The sequence below is a fragment of the Rhinoraja longicauda genome, chromosome 27, assembly GCF_053455715.1.
Source record: "Rhinoraja longicauda isolate Sanriku21f chromosome 27, sRhiLon1.1, whole genome shotgun sequence".
NCBI lineage: Eukaryota > Metazoa > Chordata > Chondrichthyes > Rajiformes > Arhynchobatidae > Rhinoraja > Rhinoraja longicauda.
The window spans coordinates 12,829,955-12,856,897 of record NC_135979.1 but is presented as its reverse complement, the minus strand read 5'-3'; the positions used below and the strand labels follow the sequence as shown (position 1 = coordinate 12,856,897).

Sequence of the window (26,943 nt, the reverse complement as noted above, 5' to 3'; positions counted from 1 at the left end):
AAGCATTTTGTGAATAAATCGATTTGTACCAGCATCTGCAGTTATCTTCTTATATTATATAACAAAGAATGATGCACTTTCCCACATTTGGATTGCCATTGCCATTTTCGCATTTCAATGTAAATGCTTATACAAATCTGGGAAGCTGGATCCTCCCCAATATACACGCACCACCTCTCTGGGGTCCAATCTTTAGACACCTTCACCTTCACAAGGATTGATGTCCTCAAGGTGTCTGGTTTCTCTCTCCCATTCCTCTGTAAATCAGAGCTTTCATTGGACCCGGTCGCTGAGGTTATTCCCCACTGCTGCTCTCATTTAATTTCCCTGCTGTCTTTTTTCATGTCATTTGTTCCTTCCCAGGCTGCACAACATTCACAAAAGGCCAGTCAAATGTTTTTTGTCAAAATGGTTTCCTCCCACACTCCAAAGGCGTACGGGTTTGCAGGTTAATTGGCTTGGTAAAAGTGTAAACTGTCCCTACTGTGTGTAGGATAGTGTTAGTGTTAGCGTGCGTGGATCGCTGGTTAGAGCGAACTCGTGAATTCGTAGGGCCAAAGGGCCTGTTTCCGCGCTGTATCTCTAAACTAAACACCAGAGTGCTCACTGAACCGTAGGCAATAGCCATGTCTCAGTCTTCATCTTTCACAAAGGAACTTGTAGAAATTGTTCCCATTGGTACAGAGGTCAAGAATTTCAGAACATAAAACGTAGAGGCAACTTTCCGAGCTTGCAATAAATGTCTTGTTTCCTACATTACAATAGAGACTGCACTTCAGAAGGACTTCATTGCAGTGAAGTACTTTTACATTCCCCAAGCGAGCAATGATTGGTGTACAAATGAAAGTAACATCTCATTTCCAGGCTAAGAAATTTCTCTTGACCTCAGAGAGCTGAAACTGCAGCTCCACTGTTGTGTTCGGTAAATCACTGGATTCAGACAACAGAGTTTGAATAACAAAGTATTTAATAAGGCACATAGACCCATGTATCCGTGTACGCACGCGCAAACCCTGAGTTCACAGCAGAGCAAGCCGCAGGATGTTCCTGTTGTTGATCACCTGGCACTTTTCACGACACGGTCCAAGGCTGGGGCTCTCTCCTCCTGGAAGGGCGCCCGACATCATCCTTTATGGCATTTCTTATCTGATCAGAACGTGCCATACCGCTTCCCGGAGTCAATCATAAGCCCCCCCTGTCTGCAGTGCTTCTGCACTACTAGCAGTAGGGGGCGAAGGTGGTCTGCCCAATGTGTTCTGCTCAGCAAACAAGATGTTGGCAGACATTGTAAGTTCCCAGGCATGAACAGGTGCAGAAAACATCTCCCACTTGTCTTGGGATCATCTTGTTTTCGAAGGGTTTTGAATGCTATGCTGCTAATTTGGCCGATATCTCCATTTTACATATTAGCTGACATTGTCTGTTTAACCCTTACAATAGATCCTCACAGACTTTAATGCATACTCAAAGGAGTTCTTGTATAAATAGATTTTAGTCGGCTGAGCCTCTCTCCTCACGTGCTGGATGCTTGAAGGACTTGAGAAAAATGTAAAATGCCACGTTTGGAGATGTTGTTAATCTGGGTGGTGGTGTGAGTTCTGGAGAGGAGGCAGAGAGGAGTCAGGGGGATGTAGACTGGCCAAATAAAAGATCAAGGAGAGATAGGGGAATGTGAAGTGATTCACTTTGTTAGAAAAAATCCCAAAGTGGAGAGACAATGGTGAGAGAATGATTGCTGTGGTGTTCATGTCCTTGTACATGAGTCAGTGGAAGGTAACATGCAGTTAGGAAAGCAAGCCATACCTGGACGTAACTACAAGAGGATTTGAGTAAAGGACTAAAAACACCTGATTGACGCTGCCTAGCAGCCTTATGAAACCTGACCTGGAATATTGTGTCTCCCTATAAATGGAGTACAATGAAGATTGATTTCTTGGATGCAGTAATTGATCTTGAAGGAGAGATTAAACCACATGCATGATGATCACATCATTCTGAAAAAATGTCTCAATTGAATACTTACTGCCAGTAAAGTGTGTGTTAACCACAGGGAAGGAAAAGAGCAAGTCTTTTGTTATTGCTAGATGAATCATTCTCAGGTTGAGGCTGAGTTTATTTCTGGGATGTGAACATGTTTGACTAAAGGCTTTTGTCCATTTAGAGTTATTTAGTACTAATTATAAGCAATGAAGTAAGAGTGGCACAGTGGCATAGCGGTAGAGCTAATGCCTTACAGTGCCGGATACCCAGGTTCAATCCCGACTACGGGCACTTGTCTGTACGGAGTTTGTACGTCTTCCCCCTGACCTTTATGGGTTTTCTCCGAGATCTTCGGTTTCTTTCCACACTCCAGAGACGTGCAGGTTTGTAGGTTAATTGGCTTGGAGGAAATGTAAATCGCCCCTAGTGTGTGTAGGATAGTGTCAGTGGGTGGTCAGGGCGGACTCGATGGGCTGAAAGGCCCATTTCCGTGCTGTATCTCTAAGCCTAACAAAGTGGACTTGGGAGAAATTGGAGATTCTTGTCCACTGGACAGTGTAATTCTCCTGCAATAATCTTTCCCTCAATCAACGTCACTAAGACAGATTAACTGATCACACTTTGTTGCTGTTCTTCGGACCCCATAGTGAGAATACTGTCTGCCTCTTTTGTCCACTTAATAGTGGCTATGCTTCATAAGCTACCCAGTTACCTTTAAGCATTTCCAGGGTCATCCCGAAGTTGTGAAAGACACTACATGTACACATGCTTTCTTTGCTGAAACCGTGTTTAATAACCTGTTGAATTTAGACAATAGACAATAGGTGCAGGGGTAGGCCATTCGGCCCTTCGAGCCAGCACCACCATTCAATGTGATCATGGCTGATCATTCTCAATCAGTACCCCGTTCCTGCCTTCTCCCCATACCCCCTGACTCCGCTATCCTTAAGAGCTCTACCTAGCTCTCTCTTGAATGCATTCAGAGAATTGGCCTCCACTGCCTTCTGAGGCAGAGAATTCCACAGATTTACAACTCTCTGACTGAAAAAGTTTTCCCTCATCTCCATTCTTATCGAAACGTATAAAATTATTAAGGGGTTGGACACGTTAGAGGCAGGAAACATGTTCCCAATGTTGGGGGAGTCCAGAACCAGGGGCCACAGTTTAAGAATAAGGGGTAGGCCATTTAGAACAGAGATGAGGAAAAACTTTTTTAGTCAGAGAGTTGTGAATCTGTGGAATTCTCTGCCTCAGAGGGCAGTGGAGGCCAATTCTCTGAATACATTCAAGAGAGAGCTAGATAGAGCTCTTAAGGATAGCAGAGTCAGGGGGTATGGGGAGAAGGCAGGAACGGGGTACTGATTGAGAATGATCAGCCATGATCACATTGAATGGCGGTGCTGGCTCGAAGGGCCGAATGGCCTTCTCCTGCACCTATTTTCTATTGTCTATTGTCTATTGTCTATTCTAAATGGCCTACCCCTTATTCTGGACTCCCCCAACATTGGGAACATGTTTCCTGCCTCTAACGTGTCCAACCCCTTAATAATCTTATATGCTTCGATAAGATCCCCTCTCATCCTTCTAAATTCCAGTTTATACAAGCCTAGTCGCTCCAGTCTTTCAACATACGACAGTCCCGCCATTCCGGGAATTAACCTAGTAAACCTACGCTGCACGCCCTCAATAGCAAGAATATCCTTCCTCAAATTTGGAGACCAAAACTCCACACAGTACTCCAGGTGCGGTCTCACTAATTTATACTGGATTTTAAAGTTTTCCTTAAATTTGGGTTTAATAGACTTAGTTTCCCTCAGACATAAAAGGGGTGATTACCAGACCCCACAATCCTGCAGCAAATAATAATTGCAGAGATCGGCGGCTGGTCATAAAGTAAAAATAAAATAAAATTGTAGTAATCTGATGTCCACTACAAACCCACCAACCTCCAGTGGTGTATGGACTACACCTCCTCTCACCATGCCTCTTGCAAAGAATACTATACCCTCATCTCAATTTCTCTGTCTCTGCCACATCTGTTCCCAAGATGAGACTTTCCATTCTTGGTCATCCGAGATGTCCTCTTTCTTTTGCAAATGTGTCTTTTTGTTTGTAAACCAACATTTGCATTTCCTTGTGTCTCCATAACGTTAAAATCCCTGTGCATCAGTAACTTGGCTTTTCGAATGTATTTCAGATGTCTACCATGGCAAATACAAATTTGTTTAACATATGGCTTTAGGAATAACAGAATGAGTTATGGACAAGTTTATACATCATAAGAAAAATAAAAGACCCTGAGAGCAGGCTTCTTATGTGCAATGAATCTTGACTAATAAATGCAATGAAACTTAATGGTGTATTGAAAGGGCAGTTAGACTATATATAAGAATACGGAAGGAGGGATTTGTTCATTGAGAAATTAATAGCTGAAGATGCCGTAATTCAGAGAAATGGAAATCATGCTGCAGCAACTTGAGAGGTCTTGGGCAAATGGCAACGCTTGTGGGAGGAGAATGAAATAAAGATCATGAAAATTAAATAGGGATAAATAAGGATATTCTTCAACATCAAGAATGGAGAGGTGGAGGTGGCAGTGAGAAAATGAGCACATAAATCAATGGAAGTAGCAACCTCGGTGAGTAAAGTAATAAAATAAAGAATGCACTGTCACCAACAATAAAGCAATAGAAATGGCAACACTGATTTAAACTTCGATAGAACTTAAATTCAATCACACATACAAATCTGAATTTAAATAACCATTGTACCAACTTTGCAGTGCGCATTATTTTTTTCATTTCTCCGCATTTACTGTATTATGCACAGTTCCGATTTTCATGCTGTAAAATGGTTAGAGTGGGATGGTAAAGATTCAAAACACATTAGCAAGGACAAGAAATGCTGGCAACTCCCTAACAGGAAAGGTTGGGGCAAATTCCTCCGGAAATGGGAAGTGGATTGGGAAAGGCCTTTCAGATCACAAATGGTTCAGATGCAATAAGTGCAAATTTCCACTTGTCTGTAAACAAACTGAGCAGGAATAGACGTGAGATGTCGCTAATAATGGAAAGAATTCAGGAGAAATATCCTTATTCAGATATGATTTATAACTTCCGACTGACAGTCACATGCAATGGTTGAGGCTATTAGCATTGATAGATTTACGGAGCAGGATGACATATACAGTGAGGTTAAAGTCTAGAAGGTTAGAAGGAAGTGGAAGGTAAAGCAGCGAGGGGTAAGTCTTATGTGGAATGTAAGCATTAGCTTTGATCAATATGGCTGAATGGACTTGTTCTATGTTGAGACAATGGGCTGATTGATCTATTCCTGAAGCTTTGATTGTGTACACCCTTTGTCAACTTCGTGCTGAATTCACAAAGATAAGGACAAGGATATTCTTGCTATTGAGGGCGTGCAGCGTAGGTTTACTAGGTTAATTCCCGGAATGGTGGGACTGTCATATGTTGAAAGACTGGAGCGACTAGGCTTGTATACACTGGAATTTAGAAGGATGAGAGGAGATCTTATCGAAACGTATAAGATTATTAAGGGGTTGGACACGTTAGAGGCAGGAAACATGTTCCCAATGTTGGGGGAGTCCAGAACAAGGGGCCACAGTTTAAGAATAAGGGGTAGGCCATTTAGAACTGGAATGAGGAAAAACTTTTTCAGTCAGAGAGTTGTGAATCTGTGGAATTCTCTGCCTCAGAAGGCAGTGGAGGCCAATTCTCTGAATGCATTCAAGAGATAGTTAGATACTCTTAAGGATAGCAGAGTCAGGGGGTATGGGGAGAAGGCAGGAACGGGATACTGTTTGAGAATAATCAGCCATGATCACATTGAATGGCGGTGCTGGCTCGAAGGGCCGAATGGCCTCCTCGTGCACCTATTGTCTATTGTCTATTGATTGCCTAATCTCGTTGTAAGCATTTCCGGAAATTTGATCACATATCGTTTGACAATATCAATATATCTGACCCCTTTAATGCTGGGCCCAACCCTTCGAGGATAGACACAAAATGCTGGAGTATTTCAGCAGGTCAGGCAGCATCTCTGGAGAAAAGGAATAGGTGAATGTGAAGTGATTCACTTTGGTAGAGAAAATCCAAAAGCGGAGAGGCAATGGTGAGAGAATGATTGTTATGGTGTTCATGTCTTTGTACATGAGTCGGTGGAAGTTAACACGCAGTTAGGAAAGCAAGCTATACCTGGATGTAAATGCAAGAGGATTTGAGTAATTGACATTGCAGAGCAGCCTTGTGAAAGCTCACCTGGAACATTGTGTCTACCTTTAATGGAGTACAATGAAGATTTAACAGATTGATTTCTTTAATGGAGTAATTGATCTTGAAGGAGAGATTAAACCACATGCAAGATGATCACATCAGTCTGAAAAAATATCTCAATTGAATACTTACTCCGGGTAAAATGTGTAGGAACATAACTGCAGATGCTGGTACAAATCGAAGGTATCACAAAATGCTGGAGTAACTCAGCAGGTCAGGCAGCATCTTAGGAGAGAAGGAATGGGTGACGTTTTGTGTCGAGAAGGATCTCGACCCGAAACGTCACCCATTCCTTCTCTCCTGAGATGCTGCCTGACCGGGTAAAGTGTGTGTTCGTTCAGTAAAGTGACGGTTCAGGTTGAGACCCTCCTTCAAGAAACGTCACCAACTCTTTTTCTCCAGAGATGCTACTTGACTGCTGAGTTACTTCAGCTTTTTTTGTGTCTTTCTTTGGTGTAAACCAGCATCTACAGTTCCTTCCTACACATGTGTGCTTAAGGGTTTGCATGTCCTACCATCAGCCTGAAATGTAGACACAAGGAACAGCAGATGCTGGACACAAAAGAAAGACACAAAGTGCCAGAGTAACTCAGTGGGGCAGGCAGCATCTCTGGAGAATATGGATGGGTGAACATGAAGGATCAGCACCTCATATTCCACTTGGATAGCTTACAGCCCAATGCTATGAACATTGAATTCTCCAATTTTAAATAACTAACCAACAAACAACCCCCTCCCCCCTTACCACCCCCTCTCTTCCCTGCGCCCCACCTGGATGTGCGCCCATTTATCTCATAATCCCACCGTCCTTCCCCTCCTCCCATCCCCTTCCACCTACATTCCTTCATCTAGCTTCACAATTTATGCCTCTACTCTTCTTATCTCACAATCATTTATCTGTTCATCTCTGGCCTTTGTCCAACCACTGTCAATCAAGTGTGCAGAAAGGAACAGCAGATGCTGGTTCAGACCAAAGATAGACACAAAGTGCTGGAGTAACTCAGCGGGTCAGGCAGCGTCTCAGTGTCAATCACCTGTGACTCAAACCACCCTCACTTGTACCCGCTCATCACTTGCCAGGCTTTGCTCTGGCCCCATCTAGGTTCCAGCCTTCTTCCCACTGATCCAATCAGTCTGAAGAAGGGCCCGATCCCGAAACATTGCCTATCCATGTTCTCCAGAGACACTGCCTGACCCGCAGAGTTACTCCAGCACTTAGTGTCTTTTTTTTGCCTGAAATGTTGTTTGGTCATCAGAACTCTTTCACTTTGCCCGTTGTCTCTGATGAAGATAAATTCAGCCAACGGCAACAGAAACCAACCAGAACAGTACGATTTAAAAGGCAGAGCCAAAGAATAGTGAAATTCTACATCTGTATTTCACTTCAAAAGTCCTCAGAGTTTACATAATATTGCCCCAGAGAATCTACTGATGAGAGACACTCGGATCTGATGAAGGGTCTCGACCCGAAACATCACTCATTCCTTCTATCCTGAGATGCTACCTGTTCTGCTGAGTTACTCCAGCATTACGTGTGTATCTTCGGTGTAAACAAGCACCCTACACATATCTACTGATGACAATTTGTTAGTCATTCACAAAATGTTGGAGTAACTCAGCAGGTCAGGCAGCATCTCGGGAGAGAAGGAATGGGTGACGTTTCGGGTCGAGACCCTTCTTCAGACTGAAGAAGGGTCTCGACCCGAAACATCACCCATTCCTTCTCTCCCGAGATGCTGCCTGACCTGCTGAGTTACTCCAGCATTTTGTGAATAAATACCTTCGATTTGTACCAGCATCTGCAGTTATTTTCTTATACAATTTGTTAGTCAATAAGTTGGAGGTGGAGTATGATATGCAAGGTTGTATTGCAAACAAATTCAATTTACACCTGAAGGAAAATTTAAGCAGAAATTATTACCAAAGCAACAGCATCTTCTCCTGTTCAGAGATTTCTCCAGAGTAATTGTAGACCCAGACTATACTTATCCTTAGTAGCCAATTCTGGGGTGCCGCTGGTACCATTCAGCTCATCCTGACAAACCCCGTGTCCCGAGGTGAGCTAGAGGTCAGATTCTGATGCACCTATTGGCCAGTTCCACCAGTGGACTCAATGTTGGCCTACATTGAGTCCAGAAGCAGTGCACTAGAACTGCCGCCACCATTTTCCTTGCAGCCCTGAGCTGGCTGGCCAAGGCAGAACGACACATTCGATGATTGAATGGGAATGGTGACTGAGAGTAAACCAGTCACTGCAGGTAAGACGTTTACCTATTTTTATTTACTTTCAATTAATATTTTTAATTAAGCTCCAGGATTTAACCATTTTAAAATTATTTTTATTTTACTTATAATTGACATTTATTTGTGAGCAGTTTTAAAATGACATTCTAAAGCCATTGACGACAGTTAAGTGGGTCATTTTGAGGCTGGTCCTCAGGATCTACTGACAGTGGCTTTTTAAAAAGTTTAGTTTGGTTTAGAGATACAGCGTGGAAACAGGCACTTCGGCCCACCAAGTCCATGCAGACCAGCGATCACCGCACAGTGACACTATCCAACACGCACTAGAGACAATTTACAATTTTATCCCGCCAATTAGCTTACAAACCCGTAGGTGTTTGGGGTGTGGGAGGAAACCGGAGATCCCGGAGAAAACCCACGCAGGCCACGGGGAGAACATACAAACTCCGTACAGACAGCAGCCATGGTCAGGATCGAACCTGGGTCGCTGGCGCTGTAAGGCACCAATGCTACCGCTGTGCCACTGTGCCCACTGTTGGCACTGTGGCCTTGCTGGAAATTCCTGGACTCACATGTTGATTAAAATGAGTTTACAGCTACAATGAAAGATTGACAAAAGAATGAAAGTCCACAGAAGCAATCCAAGATGTGAACTGACCATGTGCAAATCAGCAAGGATAAATGAATTAAATAGAAGGTTGTCACTTCTCTTATTAATATCTTATTGAACAGATAGTCAACGAAAGCCATGAAACAGTTTGACACACATTAATACCATATTTTAATCCATAGTCTGAGTTGGGAATTAATGCAATGGAGCCCATTTCCACAAGAACTTTATATCATTGGACAGGATATTACTCCAGTAGTCACAGCTAAGTCTCAGTTCTGCAACTAGAATTTCCTTTTCCAATACATAGTTGGAATTGAATTTCAAAAGATAAATTTGGCTCTCACCTCTCCAAGATGAGAGAGGTTAGCCTGAACTGCCTGTTGTTGGTAGGTGGGACACAGTTGCACACTGACATGATGATCGTTGGAGGAGGAATGCTCAAAACCAAAAACTGAATCCTTGCTACGTCCATGGTGTTGAGAGTCTGCAGTGTCTGTGCTCCTGTTGTTGCTTGGGGCTACAACTGGTCAAGTCAAGAACCGGTGTCTGTTCATTGAACTACTCCCTTTGCGGCCGTGGGACACCATTCTGCTTTAGTTAAACATTTTGTTCAAGATGGCCGCGCCGTTGTGTTTGGCTGCCTGCCACTGTATGTTTCTTTTTTTTTTTTCCTAATCAGATGTGCAGCACTTTGGTCAACGTGGGTTGTTTTTAAATGTGCTATACAAATAAAATTGACTTGACTTGACTTGACTTGTAAACATCGGCTAGATATCATTCCACCTGCATTAAGTCAATTCACTGGGTTCAGATGATCATGTATGTCGTTTAAAACACACTGCAGATTTTGACTCAAATCCCATTGCCTAGGAGAGTGAGGCCAAGCGATTACAAAATCACATCTTGAAAATTATCACCCCACTGTTAAAGTGGTATCAGGTTGGATTGCTGCAGAGTTAAAGGGGAGGCACATAAGAATGATATTCTATTGCAATGGTATCACACATGATAGAACAGGCTTTGAAGTCATGAACACAGAGTAAAAGGCCCTGTACTTGTGAATGTACACCATTGCCAAACTTGCAGAGGGAGTGAGGTTGAATCAGGGGAGAAACATCAGGGAATAATCATATTTGGATGGACAATGGAGTGGGTTGTGAAGATAATGTGAACAGAAGAGAAATGGGAACTAGGGTCATGCAGGGATAACTTAGACAAGGGGTAGACTAGAGGTTACAATCAGATCAGCCATGATCTCATTAAATAGCAGAGCAGGGTTTGGAGAGGAGAATGGAGGGGGTAAGTGGGCTCCACCTGTTCCTAATTCATATCTTCTCATTTTCTCAGGTTTCAATGAGATGATTGGGATAGAGTCCAAAGTAGAATTGGTGGTTAGGAGCAATCACTATGAAAAACATTGAAAGGAGAACCTACCTGAAGGAGGATAGCTGCTTCCAGTGTAGTTTATTGTCACGTGTACCAAGGTACACAGTGAAAAGCTTTTGTTGCATGCCTTTTACAGTGTATAGATACATGGTAAGGGAATAACGTTTAGTGCAAGGTAAAGACAGCAAAGTCCAATCAAGGATAGTCCAAGGGTCACCAATGAGATAGAAAGTAGTTCAGGACTGCTCTCTGGTTGTGGTAGGATGATGTAGTTACCTGATAACAGTTGGGAAGAAACTGTCCCTGAATATGGAGGTTTTCATACTTCTATATCTTTTGCCTGATGGGAGAGGGGGGAAGAGGTAGTTGCCAAGGTTTCAGACTGGTGTAGTGACGTTGGGTCCCTTTAATCTACATCAATATACGGCTTAGCTCTTTAGTTAAGGGTGGCTTTTGTGTGTGTGTGTGCGCACCATTTGCTGATGTTGAATGCATGAAACATCTTTGGCCAAATGATGGCAAAACGAACACTGTGCATGGTGTGATTTCACTTCTGCCTTTCAGATGTACCTATATCATGTCCCTGGAAAATCCAGAATAAAATTTCAGAGGCATTGTATTGATTGACTGAGTGTCTGATCACATTTAGTAAATGGGTTTTTGACAAAATACCACCTTGTGATACATTGCTAGCCAATGGATTCTCCAAGGTATTCAGATTCTTTTTCTCGGGAATGGAAATGTCAAATATGTACATGGGCATAGGTTGTAGGTAAGAGGGCGAAAGTTTGAGAGATTTACAATGCAATGGGACTTTTTGTACACAGAGAGTGGTTGGTACCTGGAGCGTGCTGCTAGGGGGACGTGGTAGAAACAGATAGAATAGCAATGTTTAAGAAGCATTGAGACAGACCCATGAACAGACAGGGTATGGGGGGATACAGACCATGTGCTGGCAGATGGGATTAATTAGTTTGGAACATGGTCAGCACAGATGTAGTGGGCTGAAGGGCCTGTTCCTGTGGTGTAATGTTCTGTGCTCAAGCTATTGTCCTTTTGGATTTTCGGAAGTGCTCTGTTGCTACACTAAAATTCCTAATTTCATTTGCTACAACTAATTAAAATGAGTCAAGGGCAAGAAATAATCTGGATTCCTAAAACTGGATTCCCAGAAGTCTGGTTCTCCATGGAACAAAATCTAATATCTGTTGCCAATTTAATTTTCAACAAACCTAATTTGTCTACTGGTCCTGCAAACTGTACTATTTTGTAACAGTCAGTACTATAATTAACTCTTTGAGAAAGCTTGCTTTGTTGTGCTGGCTCGAAGGGCAGAATGGCCTACTCCTGCACCTATTTTTCTGTGTTTCTATGTTGTCATAGAGTCATAGGCTTATACAGCATGGAAATAAGTCCTTCGACCCATCTTGCCAAGCTGATCAAGATGCTCCAACTACACTAGTCCCAACTGCCCATGTTTGGCCAATATCCCTCTAAACCTTTCCTATCCACAATGCAGTCCAAATGTCTTGTAAATGTTGTTATAGTACCTGCGTCAACTATCTCCTCTGGCAGCTCATTTCATATACTCTCTATCTTTGTTAAAAAGTTGCCCTTCAGGTTCCTATTCAATCTTTTCCCTCTCATATTAAACCTATGTCATCTGGTTCTTGATTCCCCTACTCTGGGTAAAAGACTCTGTGTGTGCATTCGCCTCTGTACGATCACACTTCATCCTCCTGCTCTCCAAAGAATAAAGTCCTAGCCTGCCCAACCTATCCCAATAGCTCAAGTCCAGACAACATCCTCATAAATCTTCTCTGCAATTGTTCAACCTTAACAATATCCTTTCTATAATAGGGTAACCAAAACTGAACACAATACCCCAAATGCAGCCTCACCAACAGTCTTGTACAACTTTAGCATAGCACCCGAATGTCTATTCTCAATAGTCTGACTGATGAAGGCTGATGACTGTACCAAAAGCCTTCTTGACTCCCCTCTATATAACTGTGACACCACTTTCAAGGAACAATGCACCTGCATTCCTCGATCCATCTGCTCTACAACACTCCCCAGGGTCCTACCATTCGATGTGAAAGTCCTGCCCTGGTTTGACTTCCCAAAATGTAACACCTTGCACAATCGTTGATATAAACCACAGACAGCAATGGGCCCAGCACCAATCCCTGAGGCACAGCACTAGTCATAGGCCTCAAGTCCAAAAAACAACCATCCATCATCACTCTCTGCTTCCTTCCATGAAGCCAATTCACTATCCTCTCGGCTAGCTCTCACTGGTTCCCATGCAATCTAACCTTCCAGGGCAGCACACCATGCACCACTGACACCTTGGCTCTAAACACCAAGAGGAATAAAAAGAACAGCAATCACACACAAGAAACAGCAGACTATCTTTACTGTGCGTCCTCCTCTGCTCAGCCTCCTTGCCAAAGCCTCTTGAGCCAAAGCCTTACACTGACCCTCAACATAGCACTTAATTACCCTCATAGCACAACCCTTTGATTAGTACGGGTGTCAGGGGTTATGGTGCGAAGGCAGGAGAATGGGGTTAGGTGATAGATCAGCCATGATTGAATGGCGGAATAGACTTGATGGGCCGAATAGCCTAATTCTGCTGCTATCACTTATGAGCATATAAACGTGTGAACGTATAAACATGTGAACGTATAAACATGTGAACATATAAACATGTGACCGTGTGACCACAGCACTGCCCCTACTCACAGCCTCTCCCTCAACGGCCACTCTGTTACACCTTGGCTTCTTTTTATTAGCTGCTCAATTAGCCAAATTTGATCACTCAACCAATCCAAGGGCTGCCTTTTGAAACCTCCCGCTGCTGCAACTCAGTGAAAAGGTTGTAAAACTGCTCCGTTAATTGTCTTCCTTGCCTGTACCACTGAGCTTCAAATATCTCTAATTTCTTTACATTTGGATTTGTTCTAGTCAGTTTTATTTGCTTGCAAAATCCAGTTCAAGAAATATTGTGCACATTTCACAAAACAGCAAAATACCATTTGGCAGCTATTGGTGATCTGAAATAAAACCAGAAAATGCTAGCAGTGGTGAGTGGGTCAGGTAGCATCTGTGGAGAGAAAGACTGTGTTCGCATTTCAGGTCAATAGCACTTAAATAAGTATCTCCTTCCCTCCCTTTCTATCCCACTCCCTCCCTCCCTCCCTATCTCTCTCCATCCCTCACTATCTCCCTTCCTTCCTCTATCTTCCTCCATCCCTCCCTCCCTCCCTCTTTTTTTTAATCTCAACCTCCCTCCTTCTCTATCTGCCTCCTCCCTCTGTCTCTATCTCCCTCCCTCTCTCCATCCCTTGATTCCCATGCGGATGTCAAATGCAATCCATTGGTTTGATAATTAACAAGCCATCAGAGTTAGCCATCTCTGAAGAGCACAGAGGTGAAGTAGCTAAATGCATGGTCTACTTCTAGAATAAAGTATTGCAGTTCGCATTCAGAGCAGAAAGTAATCAGAAGACAGATACTCAGTCATTATTTCCCCTTGGAAATGGACAGCTCCAAAGACACTGGAAGGAGATAAAGTTTATGGAATGTAAAAAATGAAAGAAAATTACACAGGTAATATAAAATGAATTCATTGGGCTGTGACATCTGGTCAGCTTACCAAGCCTTTTTAAGGTTAGTCACACTAATTAAAGGGCAAGTCTGAAGCTCAACCATCCAAAGGAGCAGGTTATCATTGTTTCCTTGCCTCACTGCAGATAGTCTTAAACACTACTTTACAATCATGGCTGCTACTGTAATGGAATGCTGGGTTCAGTTTGTCGTTGACTTGTAAATACTGCGGAGAAACAGTTCCGCAATCCGTGGCCATCCTCGTTGGAGTCACAGAAAGCTTTTTTTAATGAAAGAATCCACATACAAAAAACCCCCAAGTGGAAATGGACCTATTGATCCATCAACTCATCTCTTACAGGGATATCTTAAGGGGAACACAATGGCGCAGTGGTAGAGTTGCCGCCTGACAGTGCCAGAGACCCAGGTTCGATCTTGACTATGGGTATGGAGTTCATACATTCTTCCAGTGAACAGCACGGGTTTTCTCCAGGTGCTCCAGTCTCCTCCCACATCCCAAGGACGTGCAGGTCTGTAGGTTAAATGGCTTCTGTAAATTGTCCCTAGTGAGCAGGATAGAACTAGGCTACGGGAGACCATGGTCGGCGCAGACTCGGTGGGCCGAAGGGCCTGTTTCCACGCTGTATCTCTAAACTAAACTAAATTTATGAGACTTTCTGAAACACAGCAGATATGATTTGCATCTAAATTAGAAGATGGTTCAATGCAGATAAAAACCAGTCCAGTGAGCACGATAACAGTGGAGAATTGCTTGCAGGCTTCCTTAGTGAAAGATAAATCCAGAAAACTGTAAGAATGCAGGAAGAGCAAGCTGGATTCATTCAACCTGACCCTCGTGTTCTTCACACAGAGTAAGATTGCAGTTCATTTTGCACCTCATCCCCAGTGTCTTGTGTAATCACCATTTTCTCTTGGTGTTGAAAAGTCTACTGACTTCACCCTTGAATAGAGTCTAGAGCAGTGAATTCCATTGATTTACAACAATCTAAGTGCAGAAACGATTCCACATCTCATCCTAAATGTGCCACCCTCTTACTGCGAGAACACACCCTTTAGTTCTAGATACCCCAGCCAGAGGAAACAAGCTCTCTGACTCTAATTTTCCACCAACTTGCCATCCCAAATCCATGACCTGGCCCATGTCCTCACACACTAGTTCCCTTCACCCCCACTGGAACCCACTGAGATGTGGCTCCCTGATCAAGTGGTCATTGAGGTGCCGCGGTACAATCCTGAGATGCACCTTTTCGGCTGCACGTCAACTTTTAGTTGTAATCTCTGCACGGCCATCTTGTAATCACATTAGTGCCTCATGAACCAGGAGCTGATCATCCCTAAGTCAGTGCTTTTCTAAAGTGTGAAAAGCAAACTCTTTGACTTGCCTGTTGAGTCAATTGAGTTGCTTCAGTCTGAGAATTCTCTTTCACCTCCGTCTTTGCCAAAGCCTGAAAGTAAACCAACTAGTTCAGGCCAAACTATCTAATTCACGATTATTTAGAGAAAGCAAAAGATATGAACAAATTAACATAAGGATCTCCCATAAAAGGGAGCAGAAGCCAACTCATTAAATAGATTCAAGCAGGACCACATACAAGTCTCAGGACTAAAGGAATCAAGGGAGAGAGAGGAACAGTCATGGGCAATCAGCGATGGTCATATGGAATGATCTTGAAGGGCCGAAGGGCCATCTAATGCTACTATTTTTTGTTTCTACAGTCTACTAATTTTCAACTGTATTTGGGAAGATTAATTAACATTAATTGAAGAAGTTTTTTTAATAAATAAAACATCAGCTTGCACATTAAGTTTCAGCTAGCTATGGGAACTTATACTCTAGGTTCTCAGCCTCTTGTACACCAGTCACAATAGGCAAGAGCTTGTTGGCAGGACAGTCCCAGCAGCATCACCTGTTATAGACGTGACCCAGGCTCTCAGTTACTCTGTAATCATTGTTAAAACGCTTACAGCTGGGTGTGAGAGCATTGGGACATCATTTTATTTACCTTGCCGGAATCAAGGCAAACCTGTTATTTACGTTTTGTGTGTGCCCACACAATGTACTGCAGATCAGTCATTAGAAATCAGAGCTTACACATTGACGCATTATGTTGGAATGCTTGTATTTAACATGCATGGGTCCAACGTAGGTCCATATTTCAAGCAAGAAAAAGGAAGAGGAATAAGAGAACGAATGAAAGAAGGCAGGCACTTGGCCAAAATTCGAGTTTCTCGTGTTGTTATCAATTCTCTTAGAGATCCATACAACCTAAAGCTACGTAAATTTGATTGCATTGCTCTGGCCTCCTGTGGCTGATGGATCCGGGTGATGTGTGTAAGCAAATGTTTTGTGGACATTCGCACTGAAAATTAATGATGCTGCATTTATAACAGCACAAAAATAAACAAAATTCTCGGCCACCAGCTCAGCTGGCCATGTATAGGAAATAATTTAACAAGCAAATCGGGACATAGTTTTCTGTACAGATTTGCCAGAGGTTATATAGCAAAATGACAGAATATTCAACCAAATCCAAACCACCATAAAATGTATGTTTCAGAGGATCAATTATTTCAATGATGAAAGTGTCACCTAGTTAAAATCTTGTCTTGGGGTTTTACTATATTTGCTTAGTGATTTTTATTAATAACTTAGTTTCTTACACCATCACCTTTCCATCAACAAGGCTCCTCACTTCTCTCTTCATGACTTCACCTCTCTCCATTCCTGTTCTATCTTATCTCCTTGAATGCTATCTTGATTAGTTTCAAACTTCAGTCCGTCAAATATTCTGTTGCCCATTTTCTTTCTGATAAGGAGTCCCATTCTACCAAGACTTTTGCTTGTTAATTGGATCAGCATCTGGGCCAGCATGTTTTGATCTAAATTCCACATCCATGCTTTCCAATTCTTTTTTTGATCTTACCCATTCTTATCTACTGTTCTACGAACCTCGGTGGTCTCTGCAGGACTCCAATTCTGGCCTCTTGCATATTCCTGATCACTATTGCTCCAGCATTAACCATTTCTGCCTGTACATGCACTAGTCTTGAACCCAGGAATTCCCTTCATTAACCCCTCTGCTTTCTCCTCATTGAAAATACTCTCCAGGCGCTACACCTGATTTCTTACAGAGGCTGCCTGATCTGCTGAGTATTTCCAGCATTTGTAGGTTTTATTTTAGCTTTGTGGTTTTGGGTATTCCACAAAAAAATGTTTGGAAACAACCAGAAAGTAGAAGGAAGAACTTATGCCAAAGATACCTCTGAATCTTTGTGGGAAGTATCTCCGTGGTTGACAATGATATCCTCCCTTTGCTACTGACCAGAAAATGTATACTAAATGTATACTGTGTAAAACTAAGGAAATATTTTCAATATGTAAAGGTTACTCAAGCATCAAGAGTCATGAGTGTTTTATTGTCATATGTCCCAGATAGAACAATGAAATTCTTACATACAATAATAGTGCAATAATGACAATAATAGCCTATGTAGTTCAGAGCTTATTGGACAGTGTAATGCTCCAGAGCCTGATGGCTGTAGAGAAAAAGTTGTCCCTGAACCAGGACATTAGAGTTTATAGGCTCCCGTACCTTCCAGATCGTATGGGTGAAATGAGTGTGTGGCCAGGGTGATGTGGGTCTCTGATGATGCTGGCTGCCTTTTTGAGCGACTCCTGTAAATCCCTTCGATGGTGGGGAGGTCAGAGCCGGTGATGGACCGACCGCGCAGTGTTCACAACTTTTTGCGGTCTTCTTCATTCCTGGGCATTCAAATTGCTGAACCAGGCCACGATGCAACCAGTCAACATGCTCTCTACTGCACACCTGCAGAAGTTCAAGAGAATTATCTCTGACATACCGAATCTTTGCAATCTTCTCTGGAAGTAGAGGCGTTGATGGGCTTTATTTACAATTGCATCAGTGTGCCGGGTCTAGGAAAGATTTTCAGAAATATGCACGCCCAGGAATCTGAAGCATTTGACTCTCTCCGCCATCGTCCCATTGATATAGACAGGTTTGTGGGTCCTCATCCTTCCTCTTCCAAAGTCCACAATTAATCCCTTGGTCTTACTGACATTGAGAGCCAGGTTGTTGTGCTGGTCAGTTGGTCAATCTCACTTCTATACTCAGACTCATCACCATCTGTAATTCGTCCAACAACGGTGAAAGCCAGTGAGATCGCATCCTCCATTGGCCTGTTGTCCTTCGAAATTCTGAGAAACAATCTTCTCAAATACCAGGAAGCAGTAAAGTCTGCTAGAGCACAATACTTCTCCGACCTTATTTCCAAAAACTCTCATAACTTCAAGGTCCTATTTAGAACAATTACCTCGGTCATATGTCCCGCCCCCAGTACCAGCTTAGTTGGGTCCCCTGCTAAGTGCAAAGAATTCGCTAAATTTTTCACCAACAAAGTTGAGAATATTAGAATGAACATTTCCCCTCCCACCCGTGACCTAGCTGTCTCACTAGTCTGTTCATCTAAATTGGACTGCTTCCAACCCGTCACTCTATCCTCCCTTGCAAAGCTTGTCTCCGCTATGAAACCTGCAACCTGCCCCCTTGATCCTGCCCCCACTGCCCTTCTGAAGGATGTCATTGCAATAGCCGGTCCCAGCATCCTCTCTATTATCAACAGTTCTCTGGCCACTGGCACTGTTCCAACCAGTTTCAAGCACGCGGTGGTCCAGCCCCTACTGAAAAAACCTAACCTAGACCCCACCTTGCCTAGCAACTACAGACCCATTTCCAAACTGCCATTCCTGTCAAAAGTCCTTGAAAAGGCAATTCTAAACCAATTAGTGCCCTACCTGCACCAAAACACCATCCTGGAAAGTTTCCAGTCAGGTTTCAGAGCCCACCACAGCACAGAGTCTGCCTTGTTGAAGGTACACAACGACCTGCTTCTCGCCATCGACACCGGCGACTGTGCAATCCTGCTCCTTCTCGACCTCAGCGCAGCGTTCGATACAGTGGACCACACCATCCTTATTGACCGTCTCCGGTACGCGGTTGGCATTGATGGCACTGCCCTGAGCTGGTTCGCTTCGTACCTCAAAGATAGGAGTTTCGCCATCAACATAGGCAGTTATTCCTCTGCTCCAGCTAGCCTCTCCTGCGGAGTTCCACAAGGCTCCATCCTAGGCCCCATTCTCTTCTCTCTATACATGCTCCCCCTTGGCCAAATCATTCAAAGGCACGGCATTTCTTTCCACTGCTATGCCGATGACACTCAGCTTTACCTCCCCCTGAAACCCAACAACCAGTCAAATTTAAACAGCCTCTCACACTGCCTTGAGGACATAAAATGTTGGATGGCACAGAACTTCCTCCAATTAAATGAGAGCAAGTCTGAGGTCATCCTATTCGGCCCCCCCGACTCCATCAAATTGATAACAGGCAGTCTTGGAAGTCTATTCTGCCTAGTCAAACCGCATGTCAAAAACCTCGGCATGATATTTGACTCTGCATTAAAATTTGATAAGCAAGTCAACGCTGTGGTAAAAGCCAGCTTCTTCCAACTTCGAACCATAGCTAAAATCAAACCTTTCCTCCAATTCGACGACACAGAAAAAATCATTCACGCTTTCATTTCCTCCCGCCTAGACTACTGCAACTCCCTATACACTGGGATCAGCCAATCTTCCCTGTCCCGCCTGCAACTGGTCCAAAACGCTGCAGCGAGACTCCTGACGGGTACCCGTAAAAGGGACCACATCACCCCGATTCTGGCCTCTCTCCACTGGCTCCCTGTACGGTACAGAATCAACTTCAAGCTCCTCCTATTCACGTATAAAGCCCTAAATGGACACTCCCCCCCCTACATCAAAAATCTTCTAACCCCCCCTCTCTAACTCCAGGTCCCTCAGGTCGGCCGACTTGGGGCTACTCACTATCCCGCGGTCTAGGCTTAAGCTCAGGGGTGACCGCGCTTTTGCGGTTGCAGCTCCTAGACTGTGGAACAGCATCCCTCTCCCCATCAGAACTGCCCCCTCCATCGACTCCTTTAAGTCCAGGCTCAAAACCTATTTCTACTCCCTAGCGTTTGAGGCTCATTGAGGAGGCGCTGTGAACTGTTTGCGTGCTACTGTATGTTTCATTTTTTTTTCCATTGGAACCTAATCAGATGTACAGCACTTTGGTCAACGTGGGTTGTTTTTAAATGTGCTATACAAATAAAATTGACTTGACTTGTTGTGGCAAATTGTAGCGGGCCGATGTTCGTGTTGATAAGCACCATAACCAGCCTCTCAAACACCTTAGTGCCACCAGTCGATCGTCGTTGAGGCACGTCACCTTACTCTTCTTGGGCACCGGTATTATTGATGCCCTCTTAAAGCAGGTGGGAATCTCAGACCTCAGGTTGAAAATGTCCGCACAAACTCCAGCCAGTTGGTATAGACAGGTTTTAAGAACACGACGGGGTATACCATCAGGTCCAGCCGCTTTCCGAGGGTTCACCCCCCCACCGAAGGATCTACTGACGTCGGCTTCTGTGACTGTGATACCATCAGAGAGTATAGTGGCTCAGAAAGACACATCAGCGTTCTCCCCATCAAAACATGCGTAGAACGCATTGAGCTCGTCAGGGAGTGATGCTTCACTGTCGCTTGAGCTGCCCCCTGATTTCGCCTTACAGGAAGTGATGGCATTCAAGCTCTGCCACAGTTGCCGAACATCTGCCTCATCCTCCAGCTTAGAGCGAAAGTCCCTTGTGGCCTTTTTGATGGACTTATCAAGGTCATATCTGGATTTCATGTGGCCAGACTTGAATGCCTGGGATCCGGTCCTCAGAAGAATGCAGATCTCCTGGTTCATCCAAGGCTTCTGATTAGGAAACACTCCTCCACACATTTCCTTATGAAGTCTGTACCAACAGTGGCATATTAATTCAGGTCTGTTGCCGAGTCCTTGAAAGATTGCCCAGTCTGCTGACTCCAAGCAGTCCCGGAGTTGATCACAGTAAATGATCAATAACAGAAAATACCAGAAATATTCAGGAGGTCAGGCAGCATTTAGGAAGTAAAGAATGAAAATGAACAGTTCAGGTCCATGGAAGGTTGTTGGCCTGAAATATTCATTCCCTTGCCAAATGTTGTTGGACTGTTGAATATATCCAGCATGCACAGTCTTTATTTCAGATTTCCTCTATATATTTGAAGTGTTTAATTCCTGGAAGCAAATGGTTGAGATCTTAAAATAACTATTTTCTAACTATTTCTATCAATTGGAGAATATTTTTAAAATGTGGATGCAATATCTTTAACGTAAAATGTCATACTGATTAACTTAACGGCAAACATGGCGGTTATGGAATTAGGAGCTTTCAGTTTCTTTAATGTGGCTTTGATTAAAGCACAATCTTCATCATGTGCTGTGTTAGGTGTTCATATTTTGTCAGCATAAGGGTGGAAATCCCAGATAGGGTTTGGTGCATTAACACTGTTATGGACAAATGTTTCATTGCTTTAGCAGGTCTACTGCATTGCTGATTATTTAGCTGGCTGACACACCAAACAATATTCATGTTCTATGCTCGATGGAATCGACAATAAAAACGGCAATACCCAGTTACTGCAATTCAAAGATAAAATTTATTTGAAAGAGCGTTTTATAAATTTCACACTAAATTGTTCATCTTGAGTTTTGCTATTATAATTGTCTTTAATCTTTACTCCACAGGCAAAAAGGTTCATGCTGGTTTTAATTAAATAAAATATATTGTGATTGGATTTTTAAAAATATCAATGAAGCCCATTGTTACAGAATACATATAATTTCATTTAGTCATATTCTATGGCAAAATAAAGATCATGTCACAGTCAATTCTCTTTCTCACCAATGATCCATTATGATTTTATTCAGATTTGCTGTGGAAGTCATTTTATTATCATTTAGGGAATTAATAACTGGTTAGGGATCATGCTTGGCATCTATCCTGTGTTAAAGCATTGCCAATGTTATGGTAGATTAGCCCGAGGTCTTAACCCTTTCAAGGCTGTGTTGGAATTTATCACAAATTAGAAAGACTGGAAACGACAAACCAGGCAAGTACATCCACTCCTTTTTAATATAACAAGAAATAGTAACTCGGATATACTTGGAATATTTCTTCACTTAGTTCCTATCAAGTGGAAGTGTGCTTTTTAGTACATAGTCCCTGCTGTCCACTGGGATATTGAGGCTATGTGCCATGATAAATCATCTTTTATTAGAAATCTGAACCATTTATTTTCAAAGCTCGGTGATAAAAATCAATACAAGTCAGGAAGTGAAGCAGTACTTTGTTAAAATTGGTATTTCAAACATGTTCATATTTGGTTGTATTAAATTTACATTTTGAATAAAGTTTTTTTTAAAATTCACATCAAATAATTTACCATTGCATGCAATAGTTTATTTTAGAGAAGATAGTATCAGGATGGTTGTGATCAGGAAACTTTATATTAAAATGTAATCTATATTTCATTGATTAGAGATGTAAACTCCTGAAAATAATAACCATCTTATCATTCTTCCGTTGCACCCCAGACTCACTCGCATTTTCTCGCTTCTTACTCTGCAAGATTGCTAACCTTGTTTTCCTTGCCATTTAATATTCCGCAATGCATTGGAAATAACAGACAGGTAATGCTCCATTGATTTCCCCTTCATTGTTATGCTACAACCTCCACCGACAGTCACCACAGGCAAATATCCGCTTCAGGTAGCTCGCAAAGTATGCAACATGCTGCAATGGGCAATTGTGTGTAGAATGCTGTTGTATTGCACTCCTCATTACATTGTCAGAATGCACCACCGCCGCAACAATTCATTTCTGATGTACAGATACAGGCGGCAACTCGGCTACCGCATATGGCTTGAGCGATTTATAATAGGAAATGTAATAACTTAAGGTACCGTAGATTATCTTTGCATCCCTCCCTTCTGATATTTGTCTCTTCCTAAAACCATATTGAAATTGTGCATGCCCGACCGTAATGCACATGTGCTTAAGTTGTAAGCGCCCTGTTGACAAAATATGTGGACGTTGAACTGGACATATGGCATATGAGCAAATTCATTACAGGTGTGTTATATACAATCCAATCCCTTCAACGTTTGACTCCTTCTAATAGAGCTTGGTGCATTAACTATCTGAAAGGTCCTCCGATGGAAAGCTCTGCAACATGCTCATACCAACATGCCCTGTTGCAGATTCAAATTATATTGCACTATCACAGATCAGGGTCACGTTTGCACAAGTAAGTCTAGTTTATTTCTGCAGAAATTGAAAGAATACGAGCCCACCTTATAATAACGGTATTCTAATTTGCTGCAGCATTAAACGCCGTGGTCAGTGACGGGTTAAAACACACAGAGGTTTGGTAGTCCGTCTGCTTCCCATTGCAATAAAGAGTACAACATATGTACAGCGACATATGTTCATCGATGTGCAGATCTAGGCAGGCAGCATTTCTTTAATGGATTAATGGCATGGGGTAGGAAAATAAACAGAGCCGTTAAACGGACCAACTCTTTCTAAGGTCGATCAACCCTCGTTACAAGTTTCCTTTAAACAAAGGGTCTATGTTTAAGATTGGTTTTAGCAAGATTGACACCTGTTTCGGAATAATCCATGTCGACACCCAACCTGGTCCAAGACTAATTATCCAATGCCGCCACCCGTTTTAAAAACATTAGTAGATAAAAAAAATTTAAAAAGAAAACGACTTAAATACATGGAGCAGGACATCTCTTGACAAACTCACTTTGACATACCTGCTGTGGTCAGGCAGATGTTGAAATAGCCGAAGACCAGTAGCACCGTTGGTTTTATATACAGGAGAAAACGGCCCATTCCGTCAAACCCTGCCACGCATCCTGGAAGCAACTGGGCATCAGAAGTGGAGGTTTTCACGTGCCATTGCGCTAGAAACTGCAATATAACTTCCCAGCGGCGATCCCGACAGCCGAGAAACCAGACCGCATTTCAGCACCTTGGACAGAGCCGCGTTACAATCACAGACAGCGGCCGCAAAGTTTGTTTTTTCGTGTCCTTGCCAGCAAATAGAGAAAGCGAGAGAAAGCCCACGGAAAGGATTGCAATAGAAATCTCGCCCCAAAAAGCCCAGTGCAATCGTTTCCTAGAAGCTGCCGCGTCCCCTGCTTCCAACGCAAATGATCGGCGGCTGTGTTTGTGCGTCTACTTGTTGTACAGATGGAGGGCGGAGCGTGCCAGCTATCGAGGAATGCAGGAAATTGCAGGCCAATTGATCACCTTAACGCAGCTGCCTTGTGAAATGATTGATCCACCCAACTTTGCAATTCCTTTATTGCAGCTAATCAAAGCGCAAAACCCGCCAGAACAAAGATGGTTTAAAAAACAAAACAAACCCAAACCCAAACTGAGCCTTTGCTCAGTTGTTGAAGCTTCAACAATTCGTAACCCGAGTTCGTTTTTTTTTAATGCCGAAATCTGTCAAAGTGCGGAGGCGGGAGTAAGAAAAGTTTTCTGCAAAATCCATTTGGGATAAAGAAGTCCTATTCAGGTTTTTGCACCTCTACCCAAAGTACACTTGGAGCGAGTACAGTTAAATAAAATAAGGTTAATAAAATAATTGAGTCTTTCCCAAAAGTAAGGTAATCGCAATCAATGTAAGTAATGGGCGTCACTATCGCAATATTTAAGAAACATTTAGTCAGGTACATGGATAGGGTAGGATTAGAGGGACATGGGTCAAAAGCAGGCAAGTGGGACTAGTTGAGAAGGGGCATGTTGGTGGGCATAGGCAAGTTGGGCCGAAAGGCCTGTTTCCATGCTCCATGACTCAATGGCAATAACAGGCCAAAGTTGTATTTAAGGTTTCTGGACAGATGTAGTATATTTCTATGTAATTACTAAGATTGCAAAAAACTTGGTGCAGGAGGTGACACGTTAAGGTGGATAGGAGACAGGTTGGCTAACAGGAAACAGAGTAAACAGAATGACTCTTTTTCTGGTGGGTAAAATGTAACAAATGGTGCTGGGCCTCAATTTGAGTCATGACCCTTCTTCAAATTGATGTGATAGGTGTTGGATGTGGCTGGGAGGTTTGAGACAAGCAGTGAACAAGTAGCTTCTGATGATCATAAGATCATAAGTATAAGAAAATAACTGCAGATGCTGGTACAAATCGAAGGTATTTATTCACAAAATGCTGGAGTAACTCAGCAGGTCAGGCAGCATCTCGGGAGAGAAGGAATGGGTGACGTTTCGGGTCGAGACCCTTCTTCAGACTGAATACTCCAGCATTTTTTAAATAAATACATAAGATCATAAGTGATCAGAGCAGAATTAGGCCATTCGGCCCATCAAGTCTCCTCCGCCATTCAATCACGGCTGATCTATCTCTCCCTCCAAACTCAATGGAGCAATCCTTGGATTTGAGCAAGGGGATCATAGGATAGGAAGAGAGGACGTCAGAGAACAGTGCCAACCACTGACCCTTTTAAAGTCAGCATCACGGAGTAACCTGTCAAACTGTGACAGGGATGAACTGAAAGGAGTAGGGCATAGTGTTGGCCTGAGCATGTTGCAGAGCTTTACATGGGAGGACCTTTCAGATAGTTAATGCACCAAGCTTTATTAGGAGTCAAACACTGAAAGGATTGGATTGTATAAAACACACCTATAAAGAATTTGGTAATATGCCATATCCCTAGTTCAACGTCCACGTATTTTGAAATAAAAGGACGACAACAAAAGGGCGGCATGGTGGTGTAGCGATAGACCTACTGCCTTTCAGTGCCAGAGACCCAGGTTCGATCCTGACTACGGGTGCTGTATGTAGCTCATACATTCTCCCCATGACTTGCGTGGGTTTTCTCCGGGATCTTCGGTTTCCTCTCACACTCCAAAGACAAACAAGTTTGTAGGCTAATTGGCTTGGTATAAATATAAAATTATCCCTTGTGTGTGTGGATAGTTAATGTGCGGGGGTCTCTGGTCGGCACGGACTCGGTGGGCCGAAGGGCCTGTTTCTGCGTTGTACCTCTAAACTAAACTAAACTAATTTGTTGTCAAATGCAGTCAACAAATTAAGGGTTCAGATGGTGAGGATACTGCAACATCTAAGAAGTAGGCCAGGTCTACTAGGAATGAGGGAATAAACAGAAATGAAAGGGGTAATAATGTGGCCAATGCAATAGAGGCATTTTTGAAACAGATGCAAAGTAGCGATATGGAAGCGTTAAAAAAAACTGTACAGGAATAATGTTCTAACAGAAAGTAGATGATTGGAGTAATAGTAAATTCAGATGGGCTGTAATAAAGCAAACCTGCAATATTATATCCTTGTGTGTCGGAAAGAACTACAGATGCTGGTTTAAATCGAAGGTCGACACAAAATGCTGGAGTAACTCAGCGGGACAAGCAGCATCTCGGGAGAGAAGGAATGGGTGACGTTTCGGGTCGAGACCCTTCTTCAGACTCCTCTATTTTAATTAGCTTTGCACTTACTGTCTAATTTGTTAGCAAACGTCAATGGCATCAATTTATTATCTTGTCATTGTAGCATAGTGGTCAGAAACAAGTAGCTTGTTCTATGTTGCAACATTGTACCACAAAAATGCACAAAGACCAAAATGACACTGGGGTCATGATCATATGGGTGGGGTCCAGAGATGAAGAGAATGTAAAGTTTTACTTCAATTGTGTGGCAAATTACATTAATTTACATGATACAAAAAACAAATGTAAATAATATTTAGAAGCCATTACTGCACTTTGCAAAATGGAAAATGTTATCACTACAAATATTCAGACTGGAAA

General features: G+C 42.8%; 1 protein-coding gene across 6 annotated transcripts in view; it reads right to left on the bottom strand.

Annotated features, from left to right (window-relative positions):
• The window catches only part of fndc5a (fibronectin type III domain containing 5a), a 96,468-nt gene extending 72,172 nt beyond the window's left edge, over positions 1–24,296 (bottom strand). For all 6 annotated transcript variants that reach the window (XM_078423124.1, XM_078423119.1, XM_078423122.1 and 3 more), the window contains exon 1: positions 23,913–24,296. In XM_078423124.1, the coding sequence (XP_078279250.1) occupies positions 23,913–23,991 (79 nt within the window). In that variant the 5' untranslated portion in view covers positions 23,992–24,296. The remainder of the gene's footprint in view (positions 1–23,912) is intronic.
• Positions 24,297–26,943: the final 2,647 nt, after the last annotated feature.